Source organism: Doryrhamphus excisus, chromosome 20 (genome assembly GCF_030265055.1).
Source record: "Doryrhamphus excisus isolate RoL2022-K1 chromosome 20, RoL_Dexc_1.0, whole genome shotgun sequence".
Lineage (NCBI taxonomy): Eukaryota > Metazoa > Chordata > Actinopteri > Syngnathiformes > Syngnathidae > Doryrhamphus > Doryrhamphus excisus.
The window spans coordinates 3,241,287-3,268,626 of record NC_080485.1 but is presented as its reverse complement, the minus strand read 5'-3'; the positions used below and the strand labels follow the sequence as shown (position 1 = coordinate 3,268,626).

General features: G+C 41.4%; 4 protein-coding genes across 8 annotated transcripts in view; 2 read left to right on the top strand and 2 right to left on the bottom strand.

Annotated features, from left to right (window-relative positions):
• The window catches only part of khdrbs2 (KH domain containing, RNA binding, signal transduction associated 2), an 87,676-nt gene extending 84,002 nt beyond the window's left edge, over nucleotides 1–3,674 (bottom strand). Inside the window, exon 1 of one of the 3 annotated variants that reach the window (XR_009120386.1) lies at nucleotides 3,145–3,674. Coding sequence is in view for 1 of the 3 variants with exons in the window: in XM_058058717.1 (XP_057914700.1) it covers nucleotides 3,145–3,235 (91 nt within the window). In the remaining 2 variants the exon portion in view is untranslated. The remainder of the gene's footprint in view (nucleotides 1–3,144) is intronic. The other 2 variants (XR_009120385.1, XM_058058717.1) reach the window with 2 other exon arrangements.
• A 699-nt stretch (nucleotides 3,675–4,373) lies between these two features.
• Nucleotides 4,374–9,436, top strand: si:dkey-103j14.5 (isoaspartyl peptidase/L-asparaginase). The gene is made up of 7 exons (XM_058058592.1): nucleotides 4,374–4,465; nucleotides 4,642–4,832; nucleotides 5,000–5,142; nucleotides 5,544–5,707; nucleotides 7,367–7,485; nucleotides 7,589–7,699; nucleotides 7,780–9,436. The coding sequence occupies exons 2-7, from the start codon at nucleotides 4,646–4,648 to the stop codon at nucleotides 7,983–7,985; spliced, it is 930 nt and encodes a 309-aa protein (XP_057914575.1). The 5' UTR covers nucleotides 4,374–4,465; nucleotides 4,642–4,645; the 3' UTR covers nucleotides 7,986–9,436.
• Nucleotides 9,437–9,878: 442 nt separating this feature from the next.
• On the top strand, nucleotides 9,879–22,864 carry phf3 (PHD finger protein 3). 3 transcript variants are annotated; one of them, XM_058058311.1, is made up of 16 exons: nucleotides 9,879–10,046; nucleotides 11,009–11,259; nucleotides 11,493–11,612; nucleotides 11,941–13,189; nucleotides 13,358–13,628; nucleotides 14,613–14,655; nucleotides 14,882–15,002; nucleotides 15,104–15,260; nucleotides 15,381–15,497; nucleotides 15,579–15,701; nucleotides 15,770–15,911; nucleotides 15,990–16,173; nucleotides 16,269–16,416; nucleotides 17,912–18,001; nucleotides 18,117–18,312; nucleotides 20,413–22,864. In XM_058058311.1, the coding sequence occupies exons 2-16, from the start codon at nucleotides 11,025–11,027 to the stop codon at nucleotides 22,077–22,079; spliced, it is 4,863 nt and encodes a 1,620-aa protein (XP_057914294.1). In that variant the 5' UTR covers nucleotides 9,879–10,046; nucleotides 11,009–11,024; the 3' UTR covers nucleotides 22,080–22,864. The 3 variants fall into 3 exon arrangements, with proteins under 3 accessions (XP_057914294.1, XP_057914292.1, XP_057914293.1); XM_058058309.1 differs by having other exon boundaries at nucleotides 15,767–15,911; nucleotides 20,413–22,861; XM_058058310.1 differs by lacking the exon at nucleotides 9,879–10,046 and adding an exon at nucleotides 10,402–10,712 and having other exon boundaries at nucleotides 15,767–15,911; nucleotides 20,413–22,862.
• Nucleotides 22,759–27,340, bottom strand: part of eys (eyes shut homolog) — a 272,564-nt gene continuing 267,982 nt past the window's right edge. The window contains exons 47-50 of the mRNA XM_058058308.1: nucleotides 26,165–26,327; nucleotides 25,920–26,092; nucleotides 25,635–25,796; nucleotides 22,759–24,272 (exon numbers count right to left, since the gene is read on the bottom strand). Coding sequence (XP_057914291.1) covers nucleotides 23,089–24,272; nucleotides 25,635–25,796; nucleotides 25,920–26,092; nucleotides 26,165–26,327 — 1,682 coding nt within the window. The 3' untranslated portion in view covers nucleotides 22,759–23,088. The remainder of the gene's footprint in view (nucleotides 24,273–25,634; nucleotides 25,797–25,919; nucleotides 26,093–26,164; nucleotides 26,328–27,340) is intronic.

The window sequence follows — 27,340 nt, the reverse complement described above, 5'->3', positions numbered from 1 at the left end:
TCACTTTAACAACTGTTTGCAATAAATTGCTTCATCAAAATTGTTCTTGTCTCGCTCCGTTTTCTTCTTTTTGCATTTTGAAGCTCCACTCAGAACCTCCAGTAGATCTGAGAGTGCAAAATCTTTCAGTTTTTGATTAGAGCTTTGTTTCCATAGTCAAAGAGTTCTTACTTTAATATATGGTATATATATATCTACCTACTAATCTGACCTTTGACCTCAGCTGCTGAATACATCTTAGTTTGGACAGCCTTTAAAATCACTAGATGTTGGAGATGTTTTGATATTGATCAATATCGCAATTAAATTTAAAGCTGAGGTGTTGAAAATTGGTCCTGGACTCATTTGGCCTTTGGCCTCTGATGCATCCGTCTGCCTTTCATATTCTTGCCTCAAACTATTCATCAGTCAGAGGTGAGGCCAAGTGTAAGAAGTGAAGGCCTTGACTGTCCATCTGAGCTGAAGGTCTCATGCTAAAATTGAAAGAGCAGGAACTTCTTTACTGGGTGACCTTCAGAAAAACAAAGATTTACTAATTAGTCATATTATTATTTGCACTATGCACGAAAAATAGCTCGTAATTCCTTCTGGAGGAGAATTATAATACCATTCACCCTCCAGTAACGGCTTTGTTGCAGTAAATTAGAATTGGAAAGACATACACAACTATATAAGTTATTGATTTCATTGATTTGAGACTACAGTAAATCAATGCTAATGTGTTTACCTTAGTGCCTGATGTAAATAATGCAGGATTAAGGCTTTGAATGATGAATATGGGTGAATCTATAACTCTGAAGATGCAGTATATCTTGCTGTCGACTCATATTCATAATTATTCACTAGAACAGCACGCAGGCCACTCATGGGAATTTTAGTACAGAAAGAAAAAGTGGCTATTTCTTACTGACTTTTGAACTAACATCTAAAAGATTCTTCTTCTTTCTCTCTCGTCTCTTTCCTTCAGGGGTCGCCACAGCAAATCAATCTCCTCCATCCAACCTTGTCTTCTGCATCTGTCTCTCTCACATCAACTACCCTCATGTCCTCCTTCACTACATCCATAAACCTCCTCTTGGTCTTCCTCTACGCCTCCTACCTGGCAGCATCCTTCTACCAATATATTCACTATCTCTCCTCTGGACATGTCCCAACCATCTCAGTCTGGCCGATAACTGACTTTATCTCCAAGGCCTCTAACATGTAATGTCCCTCTGATGTACTCCTTCCTGATCCTATCTATCCTGGTCACTCCCAACGAGAACCTCAGCATCCTCATCTCTGCTACCTCCAGTTCTGCTTCCTGTCTTTTCCTCAGTGGCACGGTCTCTAGACCAAACAACATGGCTGGTCTAAACACAGTTTTAGTCTCACCACTAACATCTAAAAGATTCAAAAGAAAAATCCCTAACCCACTTACAGACCTCCAGTGATGTTGTTGGAAAATCACTTGGCTTGAACTTAAGTACCGTGATTAAGTATTTGTAGGATTTTGCACTGAAGTGTTTTAAGAAAACAAACCAAAAATGACACTTCGAGTCAATCGAGTGGTTAGCGCGCAGACCTCACAGCTAGGAGACCAGGGTTCAATTCCACCCTCGGCCATCTCTGTGTGGAGTTTGCATGTTCTCCCCGTGCATGCGTGGGTTTTCTCCGGGTACTCCGGTTTCCTCCCACATTCCAAAAACATGCTAGGTTAATTGGCCACTCCAAATTGTCCATAGGTATGAATGTGAGTGTGAATGGTTGTTTGTCTATATGTGCCCTGGGATTGGCTGGCAACCAGTCCAGACTGTACCCCGCCTCTTGGCCAAAGACAGCTGGGATAGGCTCCAGCATACCCCGACCCTACCACCAGCGGTATAGAAAATGGATGGATGGATGATTTACAATGGCTTGTCTTCCAACGATGCTTCCATTGAATTGTAATGAAAACCACACATCGTTAAAATTATGAAAATATTAAAAATATTAATAAAACACACATAGGTTTGTAAATCTTATATTTCTGTCAAATACAAGTTGAGGTTGGAAGTTGAAGCTCTTTTCAGAACTTTTTTTTACCTTCTTAAGAAGTTCTACCTTGGAAACTTCAATTCATGAATTCAATTGTTCTCTATATACAACTTCATAAATAAATAATACTATTTAAATTACAGTACAGTATGCAATAAAAAAGCTAGACTTGAACATGATCAGTAATGATGACTCGGTTTGTGGATATGAGAGCCAGCCTTGTGGGAATTACGTCTGCCTTACCGTGAGGCAGAGGATTCTATTTGTGCTCCTATTTGAATCCCAGTGAGAGACGAGTGTGCGGCCGTCAGGTGTTTCATCAACACATTCCCAAACACGCTATGTATCTGTATGCTTCCATTCTGCATCCCAGTGGAGGATACAAAGTGTTACCTGTATATTCATGCATATTACATGACGCTGTCAACGCTATCTTTTGAATTGCATCCCTTTGACATGACACATGAATGAGCCCATTTACATATATACTGTGCGTGTTTGTATAATTCCATATTATTTGATAAGATGAAAAATGCATTTCTTTCCTTGACACTCAAATACATTCATTCATTAATTCATCACATTGGCGTGCCATTGTCACACAGAATACATTACATCCTTACATTAAACCAGCTGAGATTATTTCCACTTTTTCTTAGCAGTGATAATCTTCCTATTAAATATGACACATAGCCTGTATATAATAACTCTCTGATGGCTATTCTGCATGGTTACAGTGTTAAATAACAACAGAGCACCTGTCTCAGTGTTTACACTGTGCTGCAAAAGTGATTCCCCTTGGTTGTACTCAGCATATGAGAATGGATTACCCGTATTAGCACTCACCTTCACAGCAGTTAATATGTGCACATTAAACATTAAAAAAAACTTAATGTGCCCATTGTGTTTCCATTAAAACAAAGAAAAGCCTTGCAAGCCTCTCTGGCTGCATTGTATGGATTCAACTACATAAAACAGTCAAATACAAATACGTGATTACAGCATCTCATCATCATTGTTTATCCGCTTCATATTTGAGGACTTCCCAGGACTTCTCTTACTTGATGTTCACATAAAAAAGTTATCACATGTCACAATAAACACTTATGACTACAAGGCTTCACTTACCCTCCGCAAGCAGGCGAACAGCATGAACAAACTGAGGGTCCAACGTCTTTTTCTCAGCCTCCAGCTCAGGTAAGTAGTTGTTTGGATGCATTCTTCTCAATGTAGATTTATTCAGGTTGTGCAGACGTCCGATAGTAAGCTCCTGATGTTGGCGGCTGCAGTGACCTACAACACGGATTCCTCACACACAAAGAAAAGCCCAAATTGGTCGTCCTCCAATGTTTCTGAGATTCTTTCCCGTCTGCAGGTGGACATGTGATTCATGTATGTGAGCCCATCTCCTCCACCTCTGGCTGATGCCTCTCCTCCTCAGCACCCCGCCAGAAGCTCACACTCGCACTGGGTGTGAACTGCACGCTGCTTCCCCGCCCCTCTCCGAACCAGGATTATACACATGCCGGGACTGACGCTGCTGCAGAACAAAGACACCCCTTCGTCCCTCCACGTTGTATCCAAATTGTGACTCGGACCTACAGTATTTGACTTTATGAAAAACTTTCACATTCAGACTAAAGCCTTGGGAGTAATTATGTTGACATAGCCTGCACTATATGTCTTGATTTTGCCCAAATAACACATTTATGAATAGAGACGTCCATATAATACTTCTTTAATGAGCAAACGTCACTTGCAACGCAGAGGTCAATGTTCTGTGGCTGCAGGCTTGATTTGGAATTCTACAAAAGATATATAAAACAATGAGTTTGCTGTTTATTTTACTGTAAATTAGTGTAGCTGTAAATGTTAAATACACGTTGTCTCTCACCAAGCAGCCATTCTAATTTGTACGGTATACTACGGTGGATTGTTGTTGCCCTCTAGTGGTCATACACCAGCAGTGCACATTCCACAGAGCCTAACAAAATAATGGCAACAGTTCATTTGAGGCTACATGCCGCCTTTTGTTTTAACTTGTTTTTTTAAGCTTTTCTTTCATTTTCAACTTGGATTTTGAGTTACTACACTAACCTTCTAAACAAGAGAAGTAATATTGTCATAAAATTGCCAGTTATTGTTAGCTTGGATATATACGTACCAAGCATATAATAACTGTAGTGTATTTCTTAACAGTTTTTAACAATCACAATCCCAATGAGAATGCCATACAGTTGACTTAAATGATCTTAGTTTGGTCATACTGAGTAAAAGTTTTCGTTTTAAGGGGCGTGACGTAATTTCAATTGGCTCGGGCTAATGGATCACGTGACCTTGTTGCCGAACTCTCCCGACCGGAAGTACAGTGACTGGGGGTTGTGTTTGGAAGCAAAGTGCATTTTGTTACATAATAAGCAGACTGCGGCAACGTACTCGCATCTGACAGGTAAATTGCCGATAATGCAACACTTTGTTGAGATTATTACATTTGAATGTAATGTTTTTTCCACTTGGTACTGAAACATGTAGAAGTGTATTATAACGGTGCATATGTCAGATAATAAAGCGGCTTCTTACCCATCCACGACTGGTGTGACATTCACTGACCAAGTACCTTTGTAGGGAGATGTCAGCTGTCATAGTCGTGCACGGTGGAGCGTGGGCCATTCCCGATGACCTCACCAAGGTCTCAGTTGATGGAGTCAAGGCAGCAGCACGCAAAGGCTTTGCTGTGCTGCAAAGCGCAAACAGTGCGCTGGATGCTGTCGAGTCAGCCGTGCGGGCCCTAGAAGATAACGCTGTGTTTAATGCAGGTAAGCAGAATAATCCTCACATGTGCAGGTATGCTGAAGCAGCTGTTGTAGTGAAGGCAATTATTGAAAGAAAGTGCCATATTTGGGGTAGGGTGGTGTATACTTTGTTGTTCAGTTGTAACTTGTGGCCTCAGCATTTACTAGCATAATGTGTGTCGATATTGAAGGTCATGGAGCAGCTCTAAACACAAACGGGGAAGTGGAGCTGGACGCCATTATCATGGATGGAAAGACACTCGCTTGCGGCGCCGTGTCATCGGTGAAGAACATCGCCAACCCCGTTTCATTGGCGCGGGCAGTGATGGAGAAGGTGATATAGCTTTAATCGTGTCATCTGGCTTTACTGATCTTTTGTGGAGTTTTCTGCTCGCCCCGCTTACTCCCCCACCATGGGACTATTTAGTTATTAAACATAACTGAAGTTCTTGCACTTAGTCAGCTGGGATAGGCTTCAGCATGTCCACTCCATTCTATTGAGGATAAGTGGATGAATGGACGTAACTGAAGTTAGTTGGTTGTTTAATTTGTTTTCTGAAATGTTAATTAGTTTAGTGTTTTGCACTTTCCGACCACCGTAAATATGTCACCATTACTTCAGGATATAAAAACACACGATCCAATTCAACATGATTGACACATTTCTGAGCATTTATTGATGAAATTCTCACAGCTAATATATTTTCTTTTCTCTGCTGTCATGGCAACCCCCAGACTGACCACGTCATGTTGACAGGCAGCGGTGCAAACCTGTTTGCAGAGAGCATTGGCATAGCCACAGTTCCCGCTGATACACTGGTGACCAATTACGAGAGAAAAGAATGGGAGAAGCACAAGAATTATGTGATGGGCGTATTGGAAAACTTCAACTCTCGCTGGTATGATTTAACTTTGACACCCATTTGTGCTTCTTCTGTGTCTTTAATAAGAAAAGAAGTGAGTTGTAAGAAAGGAGAAAGATGAAGAAGTCACAATTATGCACTTACATTTGCTTTCATGACACTTCCTCTTTCCAAACGTCCCAAACCCTCATACTTTTGTGAAAAAAAATGCCATTTTCTAAAATTTTTTGGTCTTGCCGGGGCCACCTGATGAAGGGGGTCAGTTATCCCAGCATAATAATACATATGTTCTTATGTATGTATGTATGTATGTAATGTAGTATCACAAAAATATGCATATGCAGTTAATTGTGCATGATGAATTGAATGAATTGATGAATTGAATGAAGTGATGAATTAAGCATTTCCAAGCATAAAAAAGCAAAAAAACTAAACTAAACTAAACTCATTCATTCATTAATTCATTCATTTTCTACCGCTTATCCTCACGAGGGTCGCGGGGGTGCTGGAGCCTATCCCAGCCGTCTTCAGGCGAGAGGCGGGGTACACCCTGGACTGGTGGCCAGCCAATCACAGGGCACATATAGACAAACAACCATTCACACTCACATTCATACCTATGGACAATTCAGAGCCACCAATTAACCTAGCATGTTTTTGGAATGTGGGAGGAAACCGGAGTACCCGGAGAAAACCCACACATGCACGGGGAGAACATGCAAACTCCACACAGAGATGGACGAGGGTGGAATTGAACCCTGGTCTCTTAGCTGTGAGGTCTGCGTGTTGTAGTAAGTAGTAAGTAAAGTCAAGTCATGTCAAGTCAAGTCAAGTCAAGTCGTAAAGAGTCATTCAAAGACATGATGATATGTGGTATTCTATAGTGGTCACTCGGTGTCAATATTGTTGCTGTAATGTTGCATGTAACCCAGACTTAATTGCCAAAACAACTCTAACATGGGCTAGTGTTACAGCTGTAAGCTATGCTAAGCACGAGTATGAGTCTTATAGTCTATGTCCTACTCATACTATACTCTACTGTATTGGCTAATATGAGTGTAAAGGTGACTATGGGTGGTAGTTTGTGTCTGGGGGGCTCTAATTATGGTTAAAATGCTCAGGTTTTCTATGCTGTCACTATGAAATTATTGCATTTATTAACTGATATCATCTCCATTGTGACCCTTAGCCATCATTGACATTTAACTGATGCAGTCCTGTTTGTCACTGTTGTTGTTATGGGAATTCTTGTTGCTGCTGTTTTTGTCTCTCTCTCTCTCTCTCTGCCCCCCCCCCCCCCCCCCCCCACCCCAGTTTCACTTTCTCTGTGTTTCTTCTTGCTCCGGTCCGACCGCTCCAAATTCGCATAACAAAAACATCAAATAACGGCAAATAAAATTTCATAGTACAGGGAAGTTGTAGCTTACACCTTTCCTGACAAAGAGCAAATCTGTTTAGCATGTAAGGGCATTTAGATCAACAATACTATCTGCCCCACTGGCTGGACGGGACACAAAAAAAAATAAAAATAAAAAAATACGGAATCCCACTTTGCAGAAATTCACTTATCACTGTCGGGCCTGGAACCAATTAACCGTGATAAACAAGGGATTACTGTATATATAGAATTATGAAGAGAATAATATGAGCTGGTTAACATTGTTGATGAACTATGTGTGTGTATTGTCATTCTAGGGCCCATGATACTGTCGGTGCTGTTGCTGTGGACGGCTCTGGAAATGTGGCCTGTGCCACATCCACTGGAGGCATCCGAAATAAAATGGTCGGCAGAGTTGGCGACTCCCCCATCATCGGTTTGGTGGAATTTGTTCATCTCTCTCAACTACTTATGTTTGGGCTTTATTATTAACTATGTGTTGATTTTCTTTCATTTGTCGACACTCGTTTGTGAATAAGGCTGTGGGGGATATGCAGACAACTTCAGTGGTGCCGTATCTTGTACTGGCCACGGAGAGTCAATCCTTAGAGTCACACTGGCCAGACACATCCTTTCACACATTGAGCAAGGTTTACATTTCATGATTGGCAATGACTTCATCGGTTCGTTTCATGTATATTTTAAGTATGTTTTATCTTGCCCCGCACAGGTAAATCAGTGGCTGAGGCTTCTGATATGTCTCTGCGCTACATGGGAGAGCGTGTGCATGGTGCTGGTGGAGCCATTGTTGTTTCTCCGACAGGTCAGTGGGCATCAACTTTTACCACTGAGAGAATGGCTTGGGCTGCCGTGGACAATAATGTACTGTATTATGGATTAGAACCACATGAAAAATTAAAAGAGCAATTGTCCTGATAACAAATTCACAAACTTTTATTACAAGTCACGTCAATACTGCAATTGTACACAAATTATTAATAGAGTTTTTTAACTAACCTGTGAAATCACATCTTTATTTCTACGCTGGAACACAAATGTCAATGAACTGAGATAAGAAAAGATGTTTTAGCTGCGCAAGCTCATACATTTAATTGTATGTCAGTTTATTTACTGAGTTCAATTTGCATTATATTAGATTAGAATTTAAATGACCAGCAGTCAATTTTAGTAATTGTCAAGGAGAGTTGTGTTGTCAAAGTGGTTCACAAACTGACATGCACATTCATGTTTTAATCATGTATACAATAAAAGAACTTGGTAACCGTCCCATATCTCTGAAAAATATTATCTTTATTTGTGATTTTCACAAAACGTGGCGAGAGTTTTTTTTTGTAATCTTCAAGCCGCTTTATCAATACAGGCCTTTTAGCCTAACAGTGGTCTTATTCATAAAGCTGTTGGACTTTGAAGCAATACTTGCTGGAATTATGAGATAACATCATAATTTGCTTCCATAATGTTTGAAACTAAAAAGCACTGAACTAGGGAAACAGCACAAAAAAGGTTTCAAGGTTTTCCATGGGTTATAGGATATATCATATGTTCCTGAACAACCACAACATAAGGTACACCACCCAAATCTAATGAGGGTAAAGAATTCTGCCTATAATATGACTTATGCACTGTCGAAGAGATATTTATCTCTCTATGTCGGTGCATGTACAATCCATTGTTATTCTGGTTACCATTTTTTAGGATGTAACTAGATAGGTAACCAGATAGGAAGAATATATTAGAAACATATCTCAGTGTGATGCATGACATTACTGCAAAATTACTGAAAGTAAAGTAACAAATGTGGGGTCGATCGTTTTGTCAGTCTTTTTATCTCCCACAATAATTAATAAAAAAAATATATATATTGTGGGGCTGCACGGCATGCCAAGTGGTTAGCGTGCAGGCCTCACAGCTAGGAGACCTGAGTTCAATTCCACCCTCAGCCATCTCTGTGTAGCGTTTGCATGCTCTCCTCGTGCATGCATGGGTTTTCTCCGGGGACTCCGATTTCCTCCCACATTCCAAAAACATGCTAGGTTAATTGGCCACTCCAAATTGTCCATAGGTATGAATGTGAGAGTGAATGGTTGTTTGTTTATATGTGCCCTGTGATTGGCTGGCGACCAGTCCAGGGTGTACCCCGCCTCTCGCCCGAAGACAACTGGGATAGGCTCCAGCACCCCCGAGACCCCCGTGAGGATAAGAGGTAGAAAATGAATGAACACTATTGCGATTTGTGGAACAGTTTCAAGATCAGACATGACACACTTACTTTATTAGTACTGAATTTAGGTATTGAATCACTTAAATTACACCTAAACATTACCATATCTGCACACTGCTTTTGTGTTAACATCGGCTGGTGTACTGTGCTTGAGCTTGTTTTCTTTCATGTACAATAAAGTTATTACAACACTGTGACAGCACGATATCCGTTAATTTGTTTTTTCAGAATAAAATTAAACTAACAACATAAAGTCAGTTGTGTTGTTTGTGGCGTTTTATGCAACACCAGTTACTTAAATAAGAATCATTTGATATTCTGCCATGTTGAAAATATTTGTCGGTGGCTTTTCGTGGAATTTAATCGAATATTCTTTCAAGGCTACGTCACATGCTCTTATTTTGTTAGTATTTGTTAGCATTGTGTTTCCTTCTATCGCTTCTATCTTTTATACATACTGAATGTATATATATTTAAACATGATTGTCATGAGATTAAATGAGAAATAACTGCCTCTCTTAACTGTGTTTACAAAGTTTAAAGACTTAGTTAATGTAAGCTATGTAGCGTCTGTACGCACTCAGCTGCTAAGCTACGTGCTGTAAACACAAACCACGTGACTCGCAGCTCTGGCCGTCAGCAGCTTTGCAGCAACGGGGCGAATGGCGGCTTAGTTAGTTAAGGAAGTTAGTGCAGGCAGTCGCGCTACTATGTAATCTTACACGAATTGCACACATAATTGCACCGAGACACAGGTAAGATCTTTTAGTTAAAACGCTCACATGCCCAAATATACAGTTAGCCCAAGGGTGTCGTGGGCGTGTTCATGAAACGTCTGTTAGCAGCGAGCAGGCTACAAACAATCCTAGGCCTTTGCTAGCCGGACCGAGCTAGCATGTCTGACAGATTTAGCCTCCTCGATCGTTAAACACTGTGAACCACATCACTTCATCTCTAAAATGACTATGCTGTTTATGGATATAGTTGTTATTAAACAGTTATATGAACAAATGCACAGTTAAGAGACTTGAGTAATCACCAAACTTCCACCCACAGGTCACTGTTAGCTTGATAACAGAACGTATTAGCCATGCATGCTAACTAGCAGCCGCCTCATTTGCAGTCAGGCTGGAAAACAAGTTCAGCTAACGGACATTGAATGTGTTTATTTGCAGTTGTACTATCGAATAGTTACCTGTGTTGACGTGTATCTAATAACCACTGCTGAACTTAATTACATGCTCAGTTCATCTCAATCTGTCCCGCTTTAACGTGTGTTCACGCATGCTAAAACTTCATTGGACACAAACAAGCTATTGCAGTATCTTTTACAAACTGGAGGTTGGGCTATCGTACTAATGCTGATTAAACGTTCAAGCTTTTCAGTGGTCTTTCTGCCCTGAATACGCAAACCTTGATGGGTAAGAAGTAAATGTCTTGGAGTCAAGATGCTAATTGTTAGCTTAGCAAGACTGTAACGTGTTAGGTTGATGACATCCCAGCATCGCATTATTTATTGTCTCGTACTTTAAACCTGTATATTTTTATTTGCATGCATCGGGTAATCTCAATGTTATAATATTATAAGGGTAATCAAAAATATTGTTTGGTCAACAATTTGTTTGTATTGGGACATATTTGTGGTTAAGGTGATACACTTGTGGCTATCCAGATGTTAATGAAGTCCTCGTATTCTACCTGTTGTGTCCCCACACAGGAAGGCAACAGCATTCATGGATATTGTGGACACGTTTAACCTTTTAATACCAAGTGACCAGTTAGATGACACCCTTATCATAGGTCAAAATCTGGAATGTGAAGCCAGTAATGAGTTTGGGCCAGTACTCTGCCTTGAAGATTCGCTGAAGAACATGCTGAGTGACAAAGACCCCATGTTTGGATGCGCAACCTCTCAATTCAACCTGCTGGACAATGAGGACCCGGCTTTTCAAATTTCAGGCTCGGCAGGTATGATCAATATCAGTGCAACCAATGTATTGAATGTTCAAGTAAAGTCATACAATGGGTGATTATTTCACTGCATACACCGCCAGTATTGTATAAGGACATCTATGTACACATCTACTTCAATTGTTGATAGTATAATATTCTAACAGTGGTGGGACATTTAACTTAATGCTATTTGGATTTCTACTGACCTTTTTTTCCTTATTGTTCTACCTTTTATTCTTGTATGGCAGATATCGGGAGTGGTTCAACATCATCTTCAGGCCTTGGTGGGGAACTGACTGTGACAGGGACCAATCCTGTCAAGCGACCTGTAGGAAGACCCAGGAGACGTCCACGTAATGTAGAAATAGGTAAGCCTGATCCATTCATGCCATACATGGGAAACAATAATGCTGATTGACTGATGATTTGTTCATATTTAAAATGACATGCTACTACAATTATAGTGAATTAATGGACCAATTATTATCATTGTTTGTTGTTTGCCATCACTGACCTGGTGGCATCACAAAAACTTAAAGGAAAAATGTAAACACTTCTTCAGTTCATTTAGATGCACGCGTCAGTGGTTTGCACTTCAGGTTTTATTTGATTTTGGTGTATATTTTTCACAACATTGTTTGACCTTTGGGGTGGTCCAGTATACGGCACATTTTGTGATGCATGTTTTCTTTCCAGATACAGAATCCGTACCCATAGGATGCCCGGGACAAAAATCCAGCAAGAAGCTCCCTAAGTCGTTTCTAATCAAGAAAGGAGTTAAAGGAGTACAGCTGAAGAAGGAACTAACTCTGGGTGGACGCATCAACATCAACCACCTTGAAGGCGGATTGTGGTTAAAACCTTCTGTTGTGCTGAAACGACTGACTGTCACCATCGGAGGATTCAAGATTGAACTACTTCCTGGACCGTCTTATCTCCATGATGCTGACGCCAACTTTGACAGTGGTTTTTCCTATGGCGGTGACATTGGGTTTACCATGTTGTCTGATGATGCTGTCAGCGTGCCTAATCCTGACAAAGCTCCCCACATGGATGTAGCTGAGAAGAAGTGCGTTGATGACACAACACTTGGACTTGGTCCGTATGTGAACCCCAATGATGTCCAGGCAGCCAATGGGATGAAAAGAAAAAACTCTTGCCCACAGGAGGCAGGAGTTGACAATCAGAGTGTGGTGACAAAGCAAAAGCCTGTCAAAGATGGGGTTAAATTGCCGCCAAACAATGGAACAGCCAGTGTTGACAAGATGGACATAAAAGAGAAGAAAGTGATGACAGCCAAAAACCAGCTTCAGTCTGAATCCAAGCAATCACCTAATTCCAGTAAGAATAAAGGCTTGATTACATGTGAGCACAGCAACATGGCTAAGGGAGCTAAAGTTTCCCAAAGTGTACCGTCCAAAGTTGTCCAAAGAGATGACCTTCTTAAATCTAAAGCTCTCAAAGCGAGGAGAAGCAATGATTCTTTAAAAAGGCCTGGTGAAAACACACCAAGCGAACCTGCTTCTAAACTTCAAAAGATGCACACAGGAGAACAGAAAGTCAAGGCCACCTCTCCAGTGAAAAAGACGCCATCTAGTGGGTCCCGTGTAGTAGAGCAACACAGTCCAACCAAACCCCCCCATACGCAAAGCTCCTTGAAAGTGGACGCCTCAAACTCCTCACACGGCACTCGTCCAGGCCATTCTTCAAAAACACTTGAAGAGGCTGTGCAAGAGAAACCTAAAATAAAAAAGCCTGAGAAGATTCTCCAAAAGCAAAAAAGTAAAACAGCAAGGAGTATCTCTGTGGATGAACCGCAGTTGTTTGTCCCAGATAACGCTCCGGCTGTGAAGAGGGAAAGCACTGAGGAGCAGCCTGCTAACAATGAGTCTGTGTGGGATGGAAACAACTGCTGCGGTTTGTGCAAGAAACACCACAACAACATGTAAGTTTTCAGCTATGTTGCCATTACATTGACAAAAAGTGGCCATAAGTCTTATTACTAATCAATAGGTTTTTTTGTGTGCAGCATTCGCAAAAGGGTGCAGTTAGTTCAAGCCCCACGACCTTGCTGCATAAACAGGTTGCAAAGGAATATTTTTTTGTATTCCAGGTTCATGGTAGGCTGTGGCCGCTGTGACGACTGGTTCCACGGTGATTGTGTCGGTCTCGACCTGATCAAAGTACGTGAGATGGAGGAGGAGGACCAGATGTATGTGTGCTTGAAGTGCTGCGAGGAGGAGAGCAAAAAGGTGGAGCCTGACCCCCTGACTGTACCCACACCCAAAATAAAAACTGAAGCAGTGGATCAAAAGCAGGCTGCCAAACCCAGGCCAGGATCCTCCCAGGCAGTGACATCAGGGGGTGTTAGATCAGTAAAGAAGGTAGGTCACGTTACATTATTATTATTTTTTTAATACACTAGAGCTGTTGACCAAATGTTTTTTTTCCCTCATTACAAAGGATGTTTCGCTATGTGTTTTCTCCAGCTAAGTGATGCTCTGATATTAATCATAGCAAGTGTTTCCACTACACAAGGGTTTGTTATTTTACCTTTACTTTTCTTGTACACTGATGGCTTGCACATGGGTGTATGCTAAGGTCTGCGTATTAACCATTTTGTAGCTTCTCACAAAATTAGACATGCATTCACCCACCACATTGTCAGGTACACACACTGATATTCAACCGTTGTGGTGCAGAAACACTCACTGGTACCACATGCACATTGTAATAATACAAACGCTTGATCAAAATTCTGCCATTGCAATATAGCAATGCTCAGCTTTGATTGACACTATCTAGAATAAATTCCATAGGCTATTCAATTCAACTTTGTAGCGATCCCCATTTTTTCACTTGGATCCAATCCCAATTACTGAATTTGGATATCTGCCGACCCTGATGCAGTTCGATATCAGAGCTCAAAGACTAACAATGAACTGCAGCACCAAACACACGAGAACGAGAATTAAAGATTAATTCCAACAAATTTGGCATACTGGCTCGTTCTTGTTAAATGTCTCTGCAGATGGTATTGGAAATTTCCATTATTGTAACCCGATACTGGATCGGATCAGGTACATCCCTATTTAAATTACAATTACCTAGCAAATATTAGTCAACAGAAACCACAGTAATTTAGTGCGAATTGGGGTGGTAGTTAAACTGTACTAAAAATGTGAACTTCATGGCAGACGTCATTTGTCTGACAGTGTTAATGCAAACTGAGCATTGCCTTTTAAAAGGCAGAATTGTAATGGCAAATGTTCATATTTCTACTGTTTTAGTACTTTTTTTTCTCATTTTGATCAATATTCAAATAAAACCTACGGGTCAGTAATTTTGAAACCTCTTGTCTGCAATAGGAATCAGGTAGAAGACTGTCCACTGAAGCTCCTCATAAAACAGGTATTTGATGTATTTGTTGTTGCAATACAGATACAGTATTGTATGCATATATGGATGTGAGTTAATGGCCTGGTTGGCAAGGTAGTTTGTGGTGGTATAAAAGCAGTATTTTGAAGTTATTTTTAAAAGTGATAGAAAAGACACATCTACACATTCTGTCCAGAGGGAATGGCTTGCTGATGCAAACCAACTTCCTTGGTACTTATCCTTGATTACATCCTCATAGGAATTCCCCTAAAACTTGAGGCAAGAAGTAAATCTGCACCTTCTAGCTCCAAAAAGCGTGCATCTGTGGATGAGATCAGGCGCAGCGTGCGAGATTCTCTGAAAGAAATCCTTATCCAGAGGTAGGAAAGTTCCATAAATTGACAATACACAGCCTCTTCATTGCAAAGCTTTCAAAGATTCATGTAAATGTGCTGAATGTGTGACACTTTCTGCGTTTTAGGTTGAAGGAGTCTGACTTGGATGTCCCAGTAGAAAAAGCGTCTGAAGTTGCCAAGAAGACGGAGCGAGAACTCTTTCACATGTATAAAGACACCGAAAACAAATATAAGAACAAGTATCGAAGCTTGATGTTTAACCTAAAAGATACTAAAAATAATGTAAGTGGTATTTGAAATGTCTCCAAATGAGAGCAGATATGATTTGCATGTAAAGTGAGGATGCATTTCAGTTCACACATAAAACACATCTTTTTTTTTTTTTTTAATCTGAACACTCAGGTTCTCTTTAAGAAGGTTCTCAAAGGAGACATCCCTCCTGCTAATCTAATCCGAATGAGTCCTGAAGAACTGGCTTCTAAGGAACTGGCTGCTTGGCGGAAAAGAGAGAACCGACATGTGAGTCATTTGTCGTAACTTACCTGAAGAGCTCGATTGGAATGTGTTTCGTTAAGAAATACTGTTTTCTGATTTTTACAGACGATTGAAATGATTGAAAAAGAGCAAAGAGAGGCAGAGAGACGGCCAATCACCAAGATCACACATAAAGGGGAGATTGAGATTGAGAGTGAAGAGCCAGTGAAAGCACCCGAGCCTGTGGAGGTAAGACATGTTATAATCACAAGTTAATGTGCCACCCAACTGAAGATTTCTCCTCATGACTGCAGCAGATTGAACCAGTCAAAGTGGCAGAAGTCGCTTTAGAAGCTCCAAGTGCTCCTGAGAAGGCCGTAGACAGCGCGGATGAAGAGAAAGACACCACCAAGCAACACAAGGCTCATTTATTTGACCTCAACTGCAAAATCTGCACAGGTGACCTGCAACATGAGTCCTGACTTCAGACAAGCTTCAATCACTGACCTTGATGTGTTGCTCTTCTTCCCCTTGAAGGTCGTATGGTGCCCCCTGTGAAAGAGGCACCCACTAAAGTGGTCAAAGTTGCTACAACGGTGGCAAAGAGGCTGTCTGTCAAAGGAGAGGAGGCAGGCACAGCGCCCCCTGCTGCTGAGGACGACTTACATCTCTCTGTTCTGGAGGAGAGCTTTCAGAAGGCTCAGACCACCTTTGAGCGAAGGTGAGCAGTCATTTCTTTTTTTTTTTGAGCAGTCATTTCTAGTGTGGGGTTCTCTTTGTGTTGGAGTAGTCAGTAAAGTACTCTCTCCATCTCAGGTCTGATTACACAGCTGGCGAAGATGATGACACGTTGTTCCTCTCCAACCTGACGTCTCTGTGGCGGGGTTTCATTACTATGCACTCTGTGGCCAAACTTGTCACAAAAGCTTTTCCTGTGTCAGGCATTCTGGACAACTTGACTCAGGTATGTCACTCTTCGAAAGAACCCCCTCCAGACACACCTAAGTGTCTCGAGTCTGCTCTGAAAGTTAAATCGACCTCATCAACATTCTCATGTGGACTCCTTTACCGCTCATTGACCACTCAAATTTGTGGTCAACAGTCTACTCTACAATTTTTAACAGATCGCTCAGGATTTTATTCCACTCTGTCTGTACCCATTCCTTATCATTTGTGTACAGATCACAACACAAATATTCTACCACAAAGACTTATTTTACTTTTCCATGGATTGATGCGGACAACTGACCTTTTACTTGAGTGCAGGGCTGCAACTAACGGTTATTTTTGTACTCCATCAATTTGAAGCTTGCTGTTTCAATTAATCAAGTAATTGTTTAGGCCCTAGATGGGCAAACAAAAAAGTGTTTTGGTCCTCAAGAGGCACAAGCACATAATAGATGTGCTTTTTATGGATGACTAGGGAAACACATTTGAGAGGCTGAAATCAGATAATACAATATTAATATATTTATATTTTAAAATAAAAAAAATGATTGATTGAATAGCAAAATAGTTGTCGGTTCATCTATTAAGCGTTGTAGCTCTTGTTGAGTGCACTGCATCCATTTGGGGGGAAATAACATGTAAAAGGTATGCAAGGTGTGCACCTTACGACAAGAAGCAATCATACACCCAAAGCAACAAAAATAGAAGGCAAAAGTTTTTAGAATGTAACTATCTGAAGGTTTTTTGCCAGGAAGCGCATGCAAATGTTGAGTCATGATGTCTTGCTGATTGACTCCTCCCCCAAAAGACTGAATGTCGTTAAACTGCACACTTATTGAACACAAATTATTTTTTTTCAATATCTGTCCCCTTAAGACATTTCCTTCTTTTTCACTTGAATTACACAAATGAAAAAAATTGCATTCTTTTGGCAATGAGGTGTCATTTCTGGGCCCACATTTGCCACACCACGTCTTTTGTTTTTTATGTAGTTAATGAAATAAATGAAAAAATGCAATACGCACACACATTCATTGTTCAAATTAAATTAGGTCTATTCATTCTGACACATTGGTACTGAATTTGCATGTTTATTGTTTACCTCAAAATTATTTGATGAAGCTAATGTTTTTATCACAGATTTTTAAATTAGTTGAAATATTTGTGTGTAACTTGAGTGATAATTTTTCAAGTGCAGTCGTCGTCCCTCAGTACATAGTAATTGAATGTATGCACAATGACATGATGCCGAGTTTGTAACTTGCCCTCTAGAGGACATGTGACAAAAACGAGTTTGACATCCCGTTTTAAATCATAAAAAGATGCTATTTTAGCAGTATCATTACTGTATCTACATTATCCACTAACTTAAAAGTGACCAAAAAAGAACATTCAGCAAAAAAAAAAACTATTCTAACTTATCAGTTTGATGGCCACTTAAACCTGACTATTCCTTGCAAAGTATCATCATTATGCAAATGCTTAAAGTGATGTTGGATCGTTTTCAATAGGATCTTCCAGACAGTATTCAGGTTGGTGGGAGGATAAGTCCGCAGACTGTGTGGGACTACTTGGAAAAGATCCGTGCAACTGGAACTAAAGTGAGATTTTGACATCTAATTATGAATTGCGTCTCAGCAACCTAGAAGAAATCTTTGTTTTCTTTTACATGGATCATGGTTTTTGCTGACACATGCCTTTTTTTTTAACACACAGGAAGTGTGTCTGATTCGCTTCTGCCCTGTGACCGAGGAAGACGAGATCTCCTACACACTCCTTTATGCCTACTTCAGCAGCAGAAGGCGTTTTGGCGTGGTGTCAAACAACCGCAAACAAGTGAAGGACATGTATCTCATTCCTTTGGGTGCGACTGAAAAAGTGCCACATCAACTCGTGCCCTTCGATGGACCAGGTGATTCAAACACGGCTCTTTTTGTCTGCTTTGCAGATGAACACGTTTGGTTCCTCCTACAGAAAGTCTTAGGCCACCGCTATTTTTATAGATTTGTCATGAGCCTTTTCACAACAGTAATTTTGACATAAACCACGTTTACATGAGGAGTTTTTCTCTTTACGAATTATCTTTCTGAAAACAATGGTATACATGGAAAGGAATATTCCAATCTTTTGTCTACATCATCAAACCGAATAGTCAATGGGGCATGTGCAGTAAAACGTAAACATCAACATCACGTGATACCGACTTCCCCGAGTTTTTCTTTCACTTGTTGGAATAACTCTGTATTGCGAGTTTTTCGTTCGTCCAGTCTTGAAATTAGTTTGGATCAAAAACAAACTTTCCGCAATAGTCCAGTACCAATTGCTCGCCTCCATTTTTAAAACTGAAGAACGTCTCAAGCTGCGTGTTACGTCATATCTGAGCATGTGCTGAAAGAACGCACGCTGGATAAATTTAAACAGGAAAAGATAAAATTCAATCTTGCTAATGTTTTAAAATTAAACTCGGGACATGTTTTAACTATATAACTATTTATTAATTCATTCATTTTCTACCGCTTATCCTCAGAGGGTCGCGGGGGATGCTGGAGCCTATCCCAGCTGTCTTTGGGCGAGAGGCGGCGTACACCCTGAATTGGTCGCCAGCCAATCACAGGGCACATATAGACAAACAACCATTCACACTCACATTCATACCTATGGACAATTTGGAGTCGCCAATTAACCTAGCATGTTTTTGGAATGTGGGAGGAAACCGGAGTACCCGGAGAAAACCCACAAATGCACGTGGAGAACATGCAAACTCCACACAGAGATGGCCGGGGGTGGAATTGAACCCTGTTCTGCTAGCTGTGAGGTCTGCACGCTAACCACTCGACCGCCGTGCAGCCCCTATAACTATTAAACTAACATATATATATATTTTTTTTCTTTTTTAATAAAACTGGACATCTCTGTGTGGAGTTTGCTCCATGTTCTCCTCGTGCAGTCGTGGGTTTTCTCCCATATTCCAAAAACATGCTAGGTTAATTGGTGATTCCAAATTGTCCATAGGTATGAATGTGAGTGTGAATGGTTGTTTGTCTATATGTGCCCTGTGATTGGCTGGCCACCAGTCTAGGGTGTACCCCGCCTCTCGGCCGAAGACAGCTGGGATAGGCTCCAGCACCCCTGCGACCCTCGTGAGGATAAGCGGTAGAAAATGGATGGATGGATGAATGAATAAAACTGGACTTGTGAATAAAATATAGAAGGGTTTAGATTCTGTTCCACAGGTGTTGGTAATGCACACCTTTTTCTCAGTTTAGTTAACAATTCAACCTTGGTGGAGGTTTATGATCTGCTAAATCACATTTTATATATGTGGTCATTTAGTTTTGCCATAACAAGGTGGCCTAATTACCATATCATGTACTGCTAGCACCAGTCAGCTCTTTATTGTACAAGAGCCAATCATGAGCTATGAGAAATCAAGCCATCAGAAATCTCAGGAGATCATTACTCATAACAGTCTTACTCACTGGGTCATCTTGGATAGAAGACTAAAATCATCACACGGCAGCTTAACACTAAAAGAGTAGTTCTGAAATATACAAGACAAATACCAATATGAGTTTTAATACTAAAAAAACAACAATTTTAACTTCCCGTCATGCAGTTCTTCCCAGCAGAGCAGCCGGGGCACTGCAGTGATTCAGTCATTCAGTCAGCACCGGCAGCCATATCATACTGATATCGCGATCCAATGTCAATATCGAGACGCCCGTAGTTAAAGAATCCAACAAACATGACTACAGCAGTTAATAAAGTGTGCCTGCTTGGTGATTATAAAAACAGGGGTTTGAGTGTGAGGTGGCCCCCCGCAGGAGACTTAATAGTGGGTGTAGCAGCTTAAAAAAGTAAATAAACATCTTTTTCCAAACTAAGCAAACTTCAGTTATGTGAAAGGCAAAACAAATATTTTTTGGTTCCGATGGTGAGAGAGTAACAGGTTGGGATGAGCAGAAAAAGCCACAAAAGTGCTGCAACCCTAATTTGTCATCTTGTTTGACAGGTCTAGAAAACAACCGAGCAAACCTTCTCTTGGGACTAATAATTCGCCAGAGGCCAAAAAGGGATTATCTTCCTGTTGACTTGAACGAAACAGCAAGGATGTCTCCTGAAGTCAAGGCCGTTCCTGTTTCTGTTCAAGAGACTCCAACAGAAGAAGATGAGAAGCTCTTCCTGGCCTCCTTGACTACTCTGAATAAAAGCGAGAAGCAGAGACTACTTGAGACCGCTGAAGTTGTTGAAGAAGAGACAATTACGGAGTCCTTTGAAGAACCGTCTGCATCGGGCAAGAACTGTCAGGAACCCCAAAAGCCTCTGCGTTTTCTTCCTGGTGTTTTAGTTGGCTGGGGAGGAGAACTCCCACCCCTTCCAGATTTTGCTGGAAAGCCTCCAGAAATCCCTCACAAGGCTGCTCAGAAAACTGAGTCGCCAACGAGCACAAGCTCCAAGAGTCCGACGGCTGCTGCCGTCGCTGCACCTCGAGAGCGCTTTGTCATCAAGAAAAAAGAGGTGAAAGTCGTCCAAGCAGAACCGGAGTCTTCCAGCCAGGCGGAGGCTGCGAACTCCTCATCAGGAAAAGATGCTGAGGCAGCGCCCCGAAGTGCTCCAGTCTCCCTGAGAGATAAACCGCCAGATGTATCAACGGATGCTTTCTTGGAAAGCTTGTCAAAGACTCAAAGCCAGGGTGAAACAAGCAGCAGCCCCAACAAAGATGACGCTGCTCTTTTAGCTGATGCAGACAAAGGCAAGCTGGAATCGCACATGGCGTCAGATCACACAAATAGCTCCAAACCTCCTCTAAGCGGGATACTGAAAAAGATTTCCGCCTATTCAAGTGCGACCAAAGCCAGTGAAAGCAGCCACATTGCTCCTGTGGATGCTAAACCTGTGCCTGCGCCGAGTGGCGGTAAAAATAACCCAGTTACAACATTTCATCAAGGCTTTTTACAGATGTCTCAGGCCAAACATAAATTGAAGGAACAGAACCAGACTGCCAGCGACCATGAAGATCCAGCTGAAATCCAGGTGGGCGCCACAGTATCAGTGACTTCAGTCCATGTGCCACAAGCAGAGAGTCACAGTGCCTCCGAGCACCAAAGTATCACAGCGACAGAGCCAGCTCTCGCAGCATGTAACAGTACTGCACCTGTCCCCCAGCAGCAGCATCAAGCTCAGGTACCTGGCAGCCACCTCCAACCATCTGTTTCCAACTCTTTCCACAACCTACACGTCCAGGATCAGAACCATGGCACGCCGCAACAGGCACAGGCCAAAGACGAGGCACCCCCGGAAGAGGAGGAGCGCTACGCCTACTGCCACCCGTGGGAGATGCCCCGCCACAGCGAGGAGAGGGATGACGACGAGGACAATGAAGATGACCAACAGCATCACCGTCACCACCGCAGCAAACACGGCCACCGCAGAGACTCGCACCACGTGAAGAAGAACAGGCACCACGCCAGGGAGCGGAAGCACGAGCGTGGATCCGACGACAAGCACAGAGAGAGGAATAGGCACCACGGGCAGCCTGAGGATCGCTACGGCGAGAAGAGGAAAGAGCGATACTACAGCGACGACTACGGCAACCGCCACAAAGAGCGGCACCGACATCGCTGGGACTCGGACTATGAAAATGGGCGGAGGAGCTCAAAAGACTCTAATTACTCGTAATTATTTGTATTTTTTTTTTTACATTTTGTTTTTAAAAGGAATTAAGCCCTAGTAGTGTTCGGTGCTCTCAGACATTCAAACCACTTGCGTTTTAGGTTATGTGATGTCACATCCTTCCCATCTTTTACTTTGTCAGTTACGAGCTGAGCTATTGTTTTAATGGGCTTACGAAGGTCATCACACTCGCTTGTCAATTTCCTGCACCTTGTAAAACCGAAACCACACAACTTTCCAGAGGGCTTGGTCCTAATATTCTGCCAGCATTTAATCCTGTTAATTGAATGGAAAACACAAAGTCTTTGTATACTCGGAAATTGACAAGTGAGTGTCGTCACATTCTTGCTGCAATTCAGAAAAGGGGCCATTATTTTCAATTAGAAATTTTAACTGTCTGTAATGTAGACATCTTGTTTGTACTGATCATGCACACCAGACACAGTCCAGGTAATAAGAAGCTCCAAGACATTAGGTCAAACGTTCTTTGGAGTTAAGCAACCTTTTTACGTTTCCAATTCGGCTCCTTTAACAAAAAAATGGCTTTAAATATTTTATAGTCTTACTTTCTTTTGGAGAAGTGCGATGTACATTTTGGCTTGTAATATACCTTTAGAGATGAAGTGTGCCTTTGCACGTGTGTATGTACAGTTGGTAATAAATCTAATTCTTTTTTATTGTTGGTTATAAAAAGAACTCACATTTCTGTGTACAGTAAATATATTAAAGATACAATCATTCACTGAAACGCTGTTTCCAGTCTGTTAAATGTACACAAAACACTCACAAATACAAACGTGGATGAAGTTGATGTGTGTGAATATCAAAATACAATAGGTCTGCTTTCATGGATTACTAAGGAAAATGAAAAATATATTCACATCGGAGAGGCCGAAATCAGATGATATAGAGATGAGTCAAATCCCCAAATAATTGTCAATTACCTGGATAATCGATTTTTCATCGAATGATTAAATGTTGTAGCCCTTAAATAAGACTATCAGCATCTTCCCCTCTATGTCTCACCGCCATCATGGACATTAAAGCCCTCACTGCTTTGGAAAAACCTAAGTGGTTCGTCAAAGAAGAAAACATTTCTAAGACTTCCTTGAAATCCACATGAAAACAACCCTGATGTCAGGACTGACACATTTGTGCCCATTTCAAATCCTCCAAAGTACATCTGCCCGCCGTAGTTCAAGGCAACATATCGTCCAAGTGGGTCCACGTCTTCATTAAGAACCCTCTTCTGGTTCAAGTCGGCTTGAATGACCGTACTGTTCACTACGATGGAGACGTGGTGCCATCTGTTGCAGCACAATGTTTGACTCGTCAAAGTCACCGGGATAGAAACCCTTTCCCCGAGATTAACTGCGACTTTCAGGTGTCCGTTCTCAAGTCCTACTGCCAGGAAGTCATCATCGTCATGTCCCGCCTTCCCTAACCACAGGATCAAACTGTCACTTGTGTTTGTGCGGAAGCTGAAAGACACCCGAGTGTGTCTTAAATTTCTCCTGTTGTATTTCAGATCAAGATATTTCACATACGATTGTCCCACAAACGTAAAAGTGTCAGTGGCGACCTTTCTGCTGCAGTACCTCCCTCCCCACCCTAGGGGGCAAATGCAGCGGTATGCTGTGACGCTAACTGGCACACAAATGGCGCCATGTTTGCAGATGTTGTTGACACAGCTTACAGACTGGTTGCAAACTGGGCCGGTCCATGATGGCGGGCACTCACACGTGATGGAGTCACTTCCTGTTGCCCTACATTGACCTCCATTGCGGCACACTTTGTATCCACAGGCGCTCCCGTCCCAGTCTTCCACATTCGCTCCGCTCGTAGCTCCTTTCTCCGTCAACTCCAACTCAAGCCCGTTTAGAATGACTTCCCGGATGCCGCCGGTGAAGCCCACCGCTGCTCCTTCCGTTGCGTCTGTGGACATCATCGAGGAGACGCCCCCTATGAAGATGTTGGTGGTGACATCCAGGGTGCTCATCCCCCCGGTGGCGTCGTGTGTGACCTCTTTGCCATCCAGGATTAGGAATCCCTGCTGACCGATCCGCCCTGCCTTGACAGTGTGCCAGTTTCTCGTGTGCAGGTCCACTTGGTTGACAGTTTGAAGGATGTGGGTGCCGTCCCCCAGATTGTATCGCAGCTGGACAAACGAGGATGTTAAGGATAGGCAGAGGAAGTCTCCTGCAGGGAGGAAATATAACAACTAAGATGATGGAAAGTACATTTCACATAGAGTGGTGTGAAAAAGTGTTTGCATCCTTCCCTCACAAAATGCAGTTTTAAAATGAAACCTGTCGTAATTAAGGGACGAAAACAATCCAAACCTACATAGAAGAAGTCATTGGTAGACAGCAGAATTCATGGTTCCATTCCAGGTCCTGAAGCAGCAAAACAGTCCCAGACCATCACACTACCACCACCATATTTTACTGTTGCTATGATGTTTTTCTGAAATGCAGCAGTTACTGCCTTTTGTGTTCAGTTGTGTTGCCATTGACTAATATTTCAATTTGTTTGAGCATGTGACAAACATGCAAAAAAAAAAAAGGGGGGGGGGGTAAGGAAGGTGGCAAACCGTTTAAATGTTTCCATATACACGGATGCCATAAACCAGGGGTGGGCAAATTACGGCCCGGGGGCCACATCCGGCCCGCCAAGTGTTTCAATATGGCCCGCCTGTTTTTTCCAAAGTATTTCATTTAAACTCAACACATAACCTGGCATCGTGGCTTGGGCCAACTTTTTGATGGTTGAGGTAGCTGCTTTATCAATTTCGTTATTTGATGTGGTCTGTTGTTTACAAAATACTCCTAAAATACGCATAAAAAAGGAGCACAAGCACAATAATAAATAAAAATAAAAATAAAAATAAAAATAAAAATAAAAATAAAAATAAAAATAAAAATAAAAATAAAAATAAAAATAAAAATAAAAATAAAAATAAAAATAAAAATAAAAATAATATAATAATAATAATAATAATATAATAATAATAATAATGTCAATAATACTACTATTATATTAATATTGTTGTTAATAATATTAATATAATAATGGTAGTAATATTATTATTATTAACAAAATAATAATAATAATAATATAACATTACTATAACTAATACTAATAATAATTCAAATAAAAATAACAATAATAATAATAATAATAATAATACATTGAGAAACACACTTTACATCAAATAAATGATTTCAAAGTGCACATATAGCAGATTGCATGACACTTTTACATGTAAAATATGTGTAAAAATATAGGTGTAAAAATGGACTGTTACGTGTAAAATACTACATAATCCCCCCTGTCAATTTTGTTAAATTAATGCGCCCCGCGAGTCAAAAAGTTTGCCCACCCCTGCCATAAACGCACACATAGAATCCACTGTGAAGAAAAAACAACCATGATAAATGAAAGACTGAAAGCATAAAAGCATTAAATATAGTCCGCCTCTCAGCAAAAGTCAACTAGGATAGGCTCCAGCCCCTCAGTAGATAATGAATCCAATGAATGAAGTTACATGATTAATCTTACCAGCTCTGTCCCCAACATGCTGTGCAACATACACAAGGACACCCCCTGGTGATAAAGGTTGGAACTGCAGCTGCAACACAGTCCGGTGCCTTATATTCATTGGGGGAAAGGACATCCAGGAGGAGTGCTTTCCACTGAAGAATGGATCACTGATGCTCACAGCTGAAACGGGGACAATAACGCTCAGTTAAATAATTGAAGAGCAAAAGTGCTTCCTTGTTGACAAAATGAACAGAGAAAAAAAAAACACGTGTTAATGATGAAGATTTGCTTTGATGGTGTGACCTTTCTCGCAGTAGAGTCCTGCCATCCCCAAGGGGCACTGACAGGTATATCCATTTGGAAGAGGGATGCAGGTGGAACCGTGGGCGCACAAAGGCGGGGGAGTGTGCGCGGCATCACAAACCGACACAGTCTCAGAACAGAGAGCTCCCTTCCATCCAAAAGGGCACAGGCAACTTGCAAAAGAAAACACAAGCTTATAGCTGCTAGCTCCGCGTTTCATCGTGTTTCCACACGTTTGGCCTTACTGCACAGATGAACCAGAGTCCACGCATGTTCCTCCATTCCTGCACTGGACATCAACGCAAGGGTTGACCCCACATTGACCCACGTTTCTCCCAAAGGTTGGATGGCCCACAGCTTGGAATGTTCCATTTCTTCTTGTTCGAAAGCGCACATCAAAAATGCACCCTTGACAAAAAAAAAAAAAATACAAGGAAAGTGCATTTTAGTACAGAGAGCTTGACAACACAATGAAAGGGACATACAGGACAAAATCATAATTTATAGCAGCCCTCCTAATCAATTTATGATATTAATATGTAAACACCCATAAAATATGATATTTATTTAACTGATAAATCTAATAAGGTGCTTTTGGTCAATTCATTCATTTTCTACCGTTTATCCTCACAAGGGTCACAGGCGTGCTGGAGCCTATCCCAGCTGTCTTCAAGCGAGAGGCGGGGTACACCCTGGACTGGTGGCCAGCCAATCACAGGGCACATATAGACAAACAACCATTCACACTCACATTCATACCTATGGACAACTTGGAGTCGCATGCAAACTCCACACAGAGATGTCACACATCTCCTAGCTGTGAGGCCTGCGTGGTAAACACTCGTCCACCGTGCAGCCACCAATTACTCAATCAATGAAAATAATATTTATTATTATGAAAATAATTATTAGTTGTGTAATAATTATAACTAATAACTAATCGTTTAGATCACTGTAATGCCCTGCTCTCAGGTCTTCCCAAAAAGAGTATTTTAAATCTCCAATTATTAAATATTACAGAACTCAGCCGCACGTGTGCTGACGAGGACCAGAGGGCGGGAGCAGATTACATTGGTTTTAAAGTGGCTACATTGGCTCCCCGTCCGCTTCAGGATCCATTTTAAGATTCTCTTACTGGTTTTTAATTGTCTTAACGGCCTTAATGGCACCTTCTTATTTATCTGATCTGCTTTTACCATATCAACCCCCCCGCGGCACTGGCCTTTTAACAATACCAAAACCCAGAACCAAAACCCACTATGGCCCCCACCTGTGGAACAGCCTGCCGGAGAGCCTCAGGACTGCGGAGACTGTTGATATTTAAAAAAAAAAAGATTAAAGACACGCCTTTTTAATCAGGCTTTTAACTAATATTTTAAACTTTTCTTACGTTTTTATCTTTTTTGTCCTATTTTATGCTA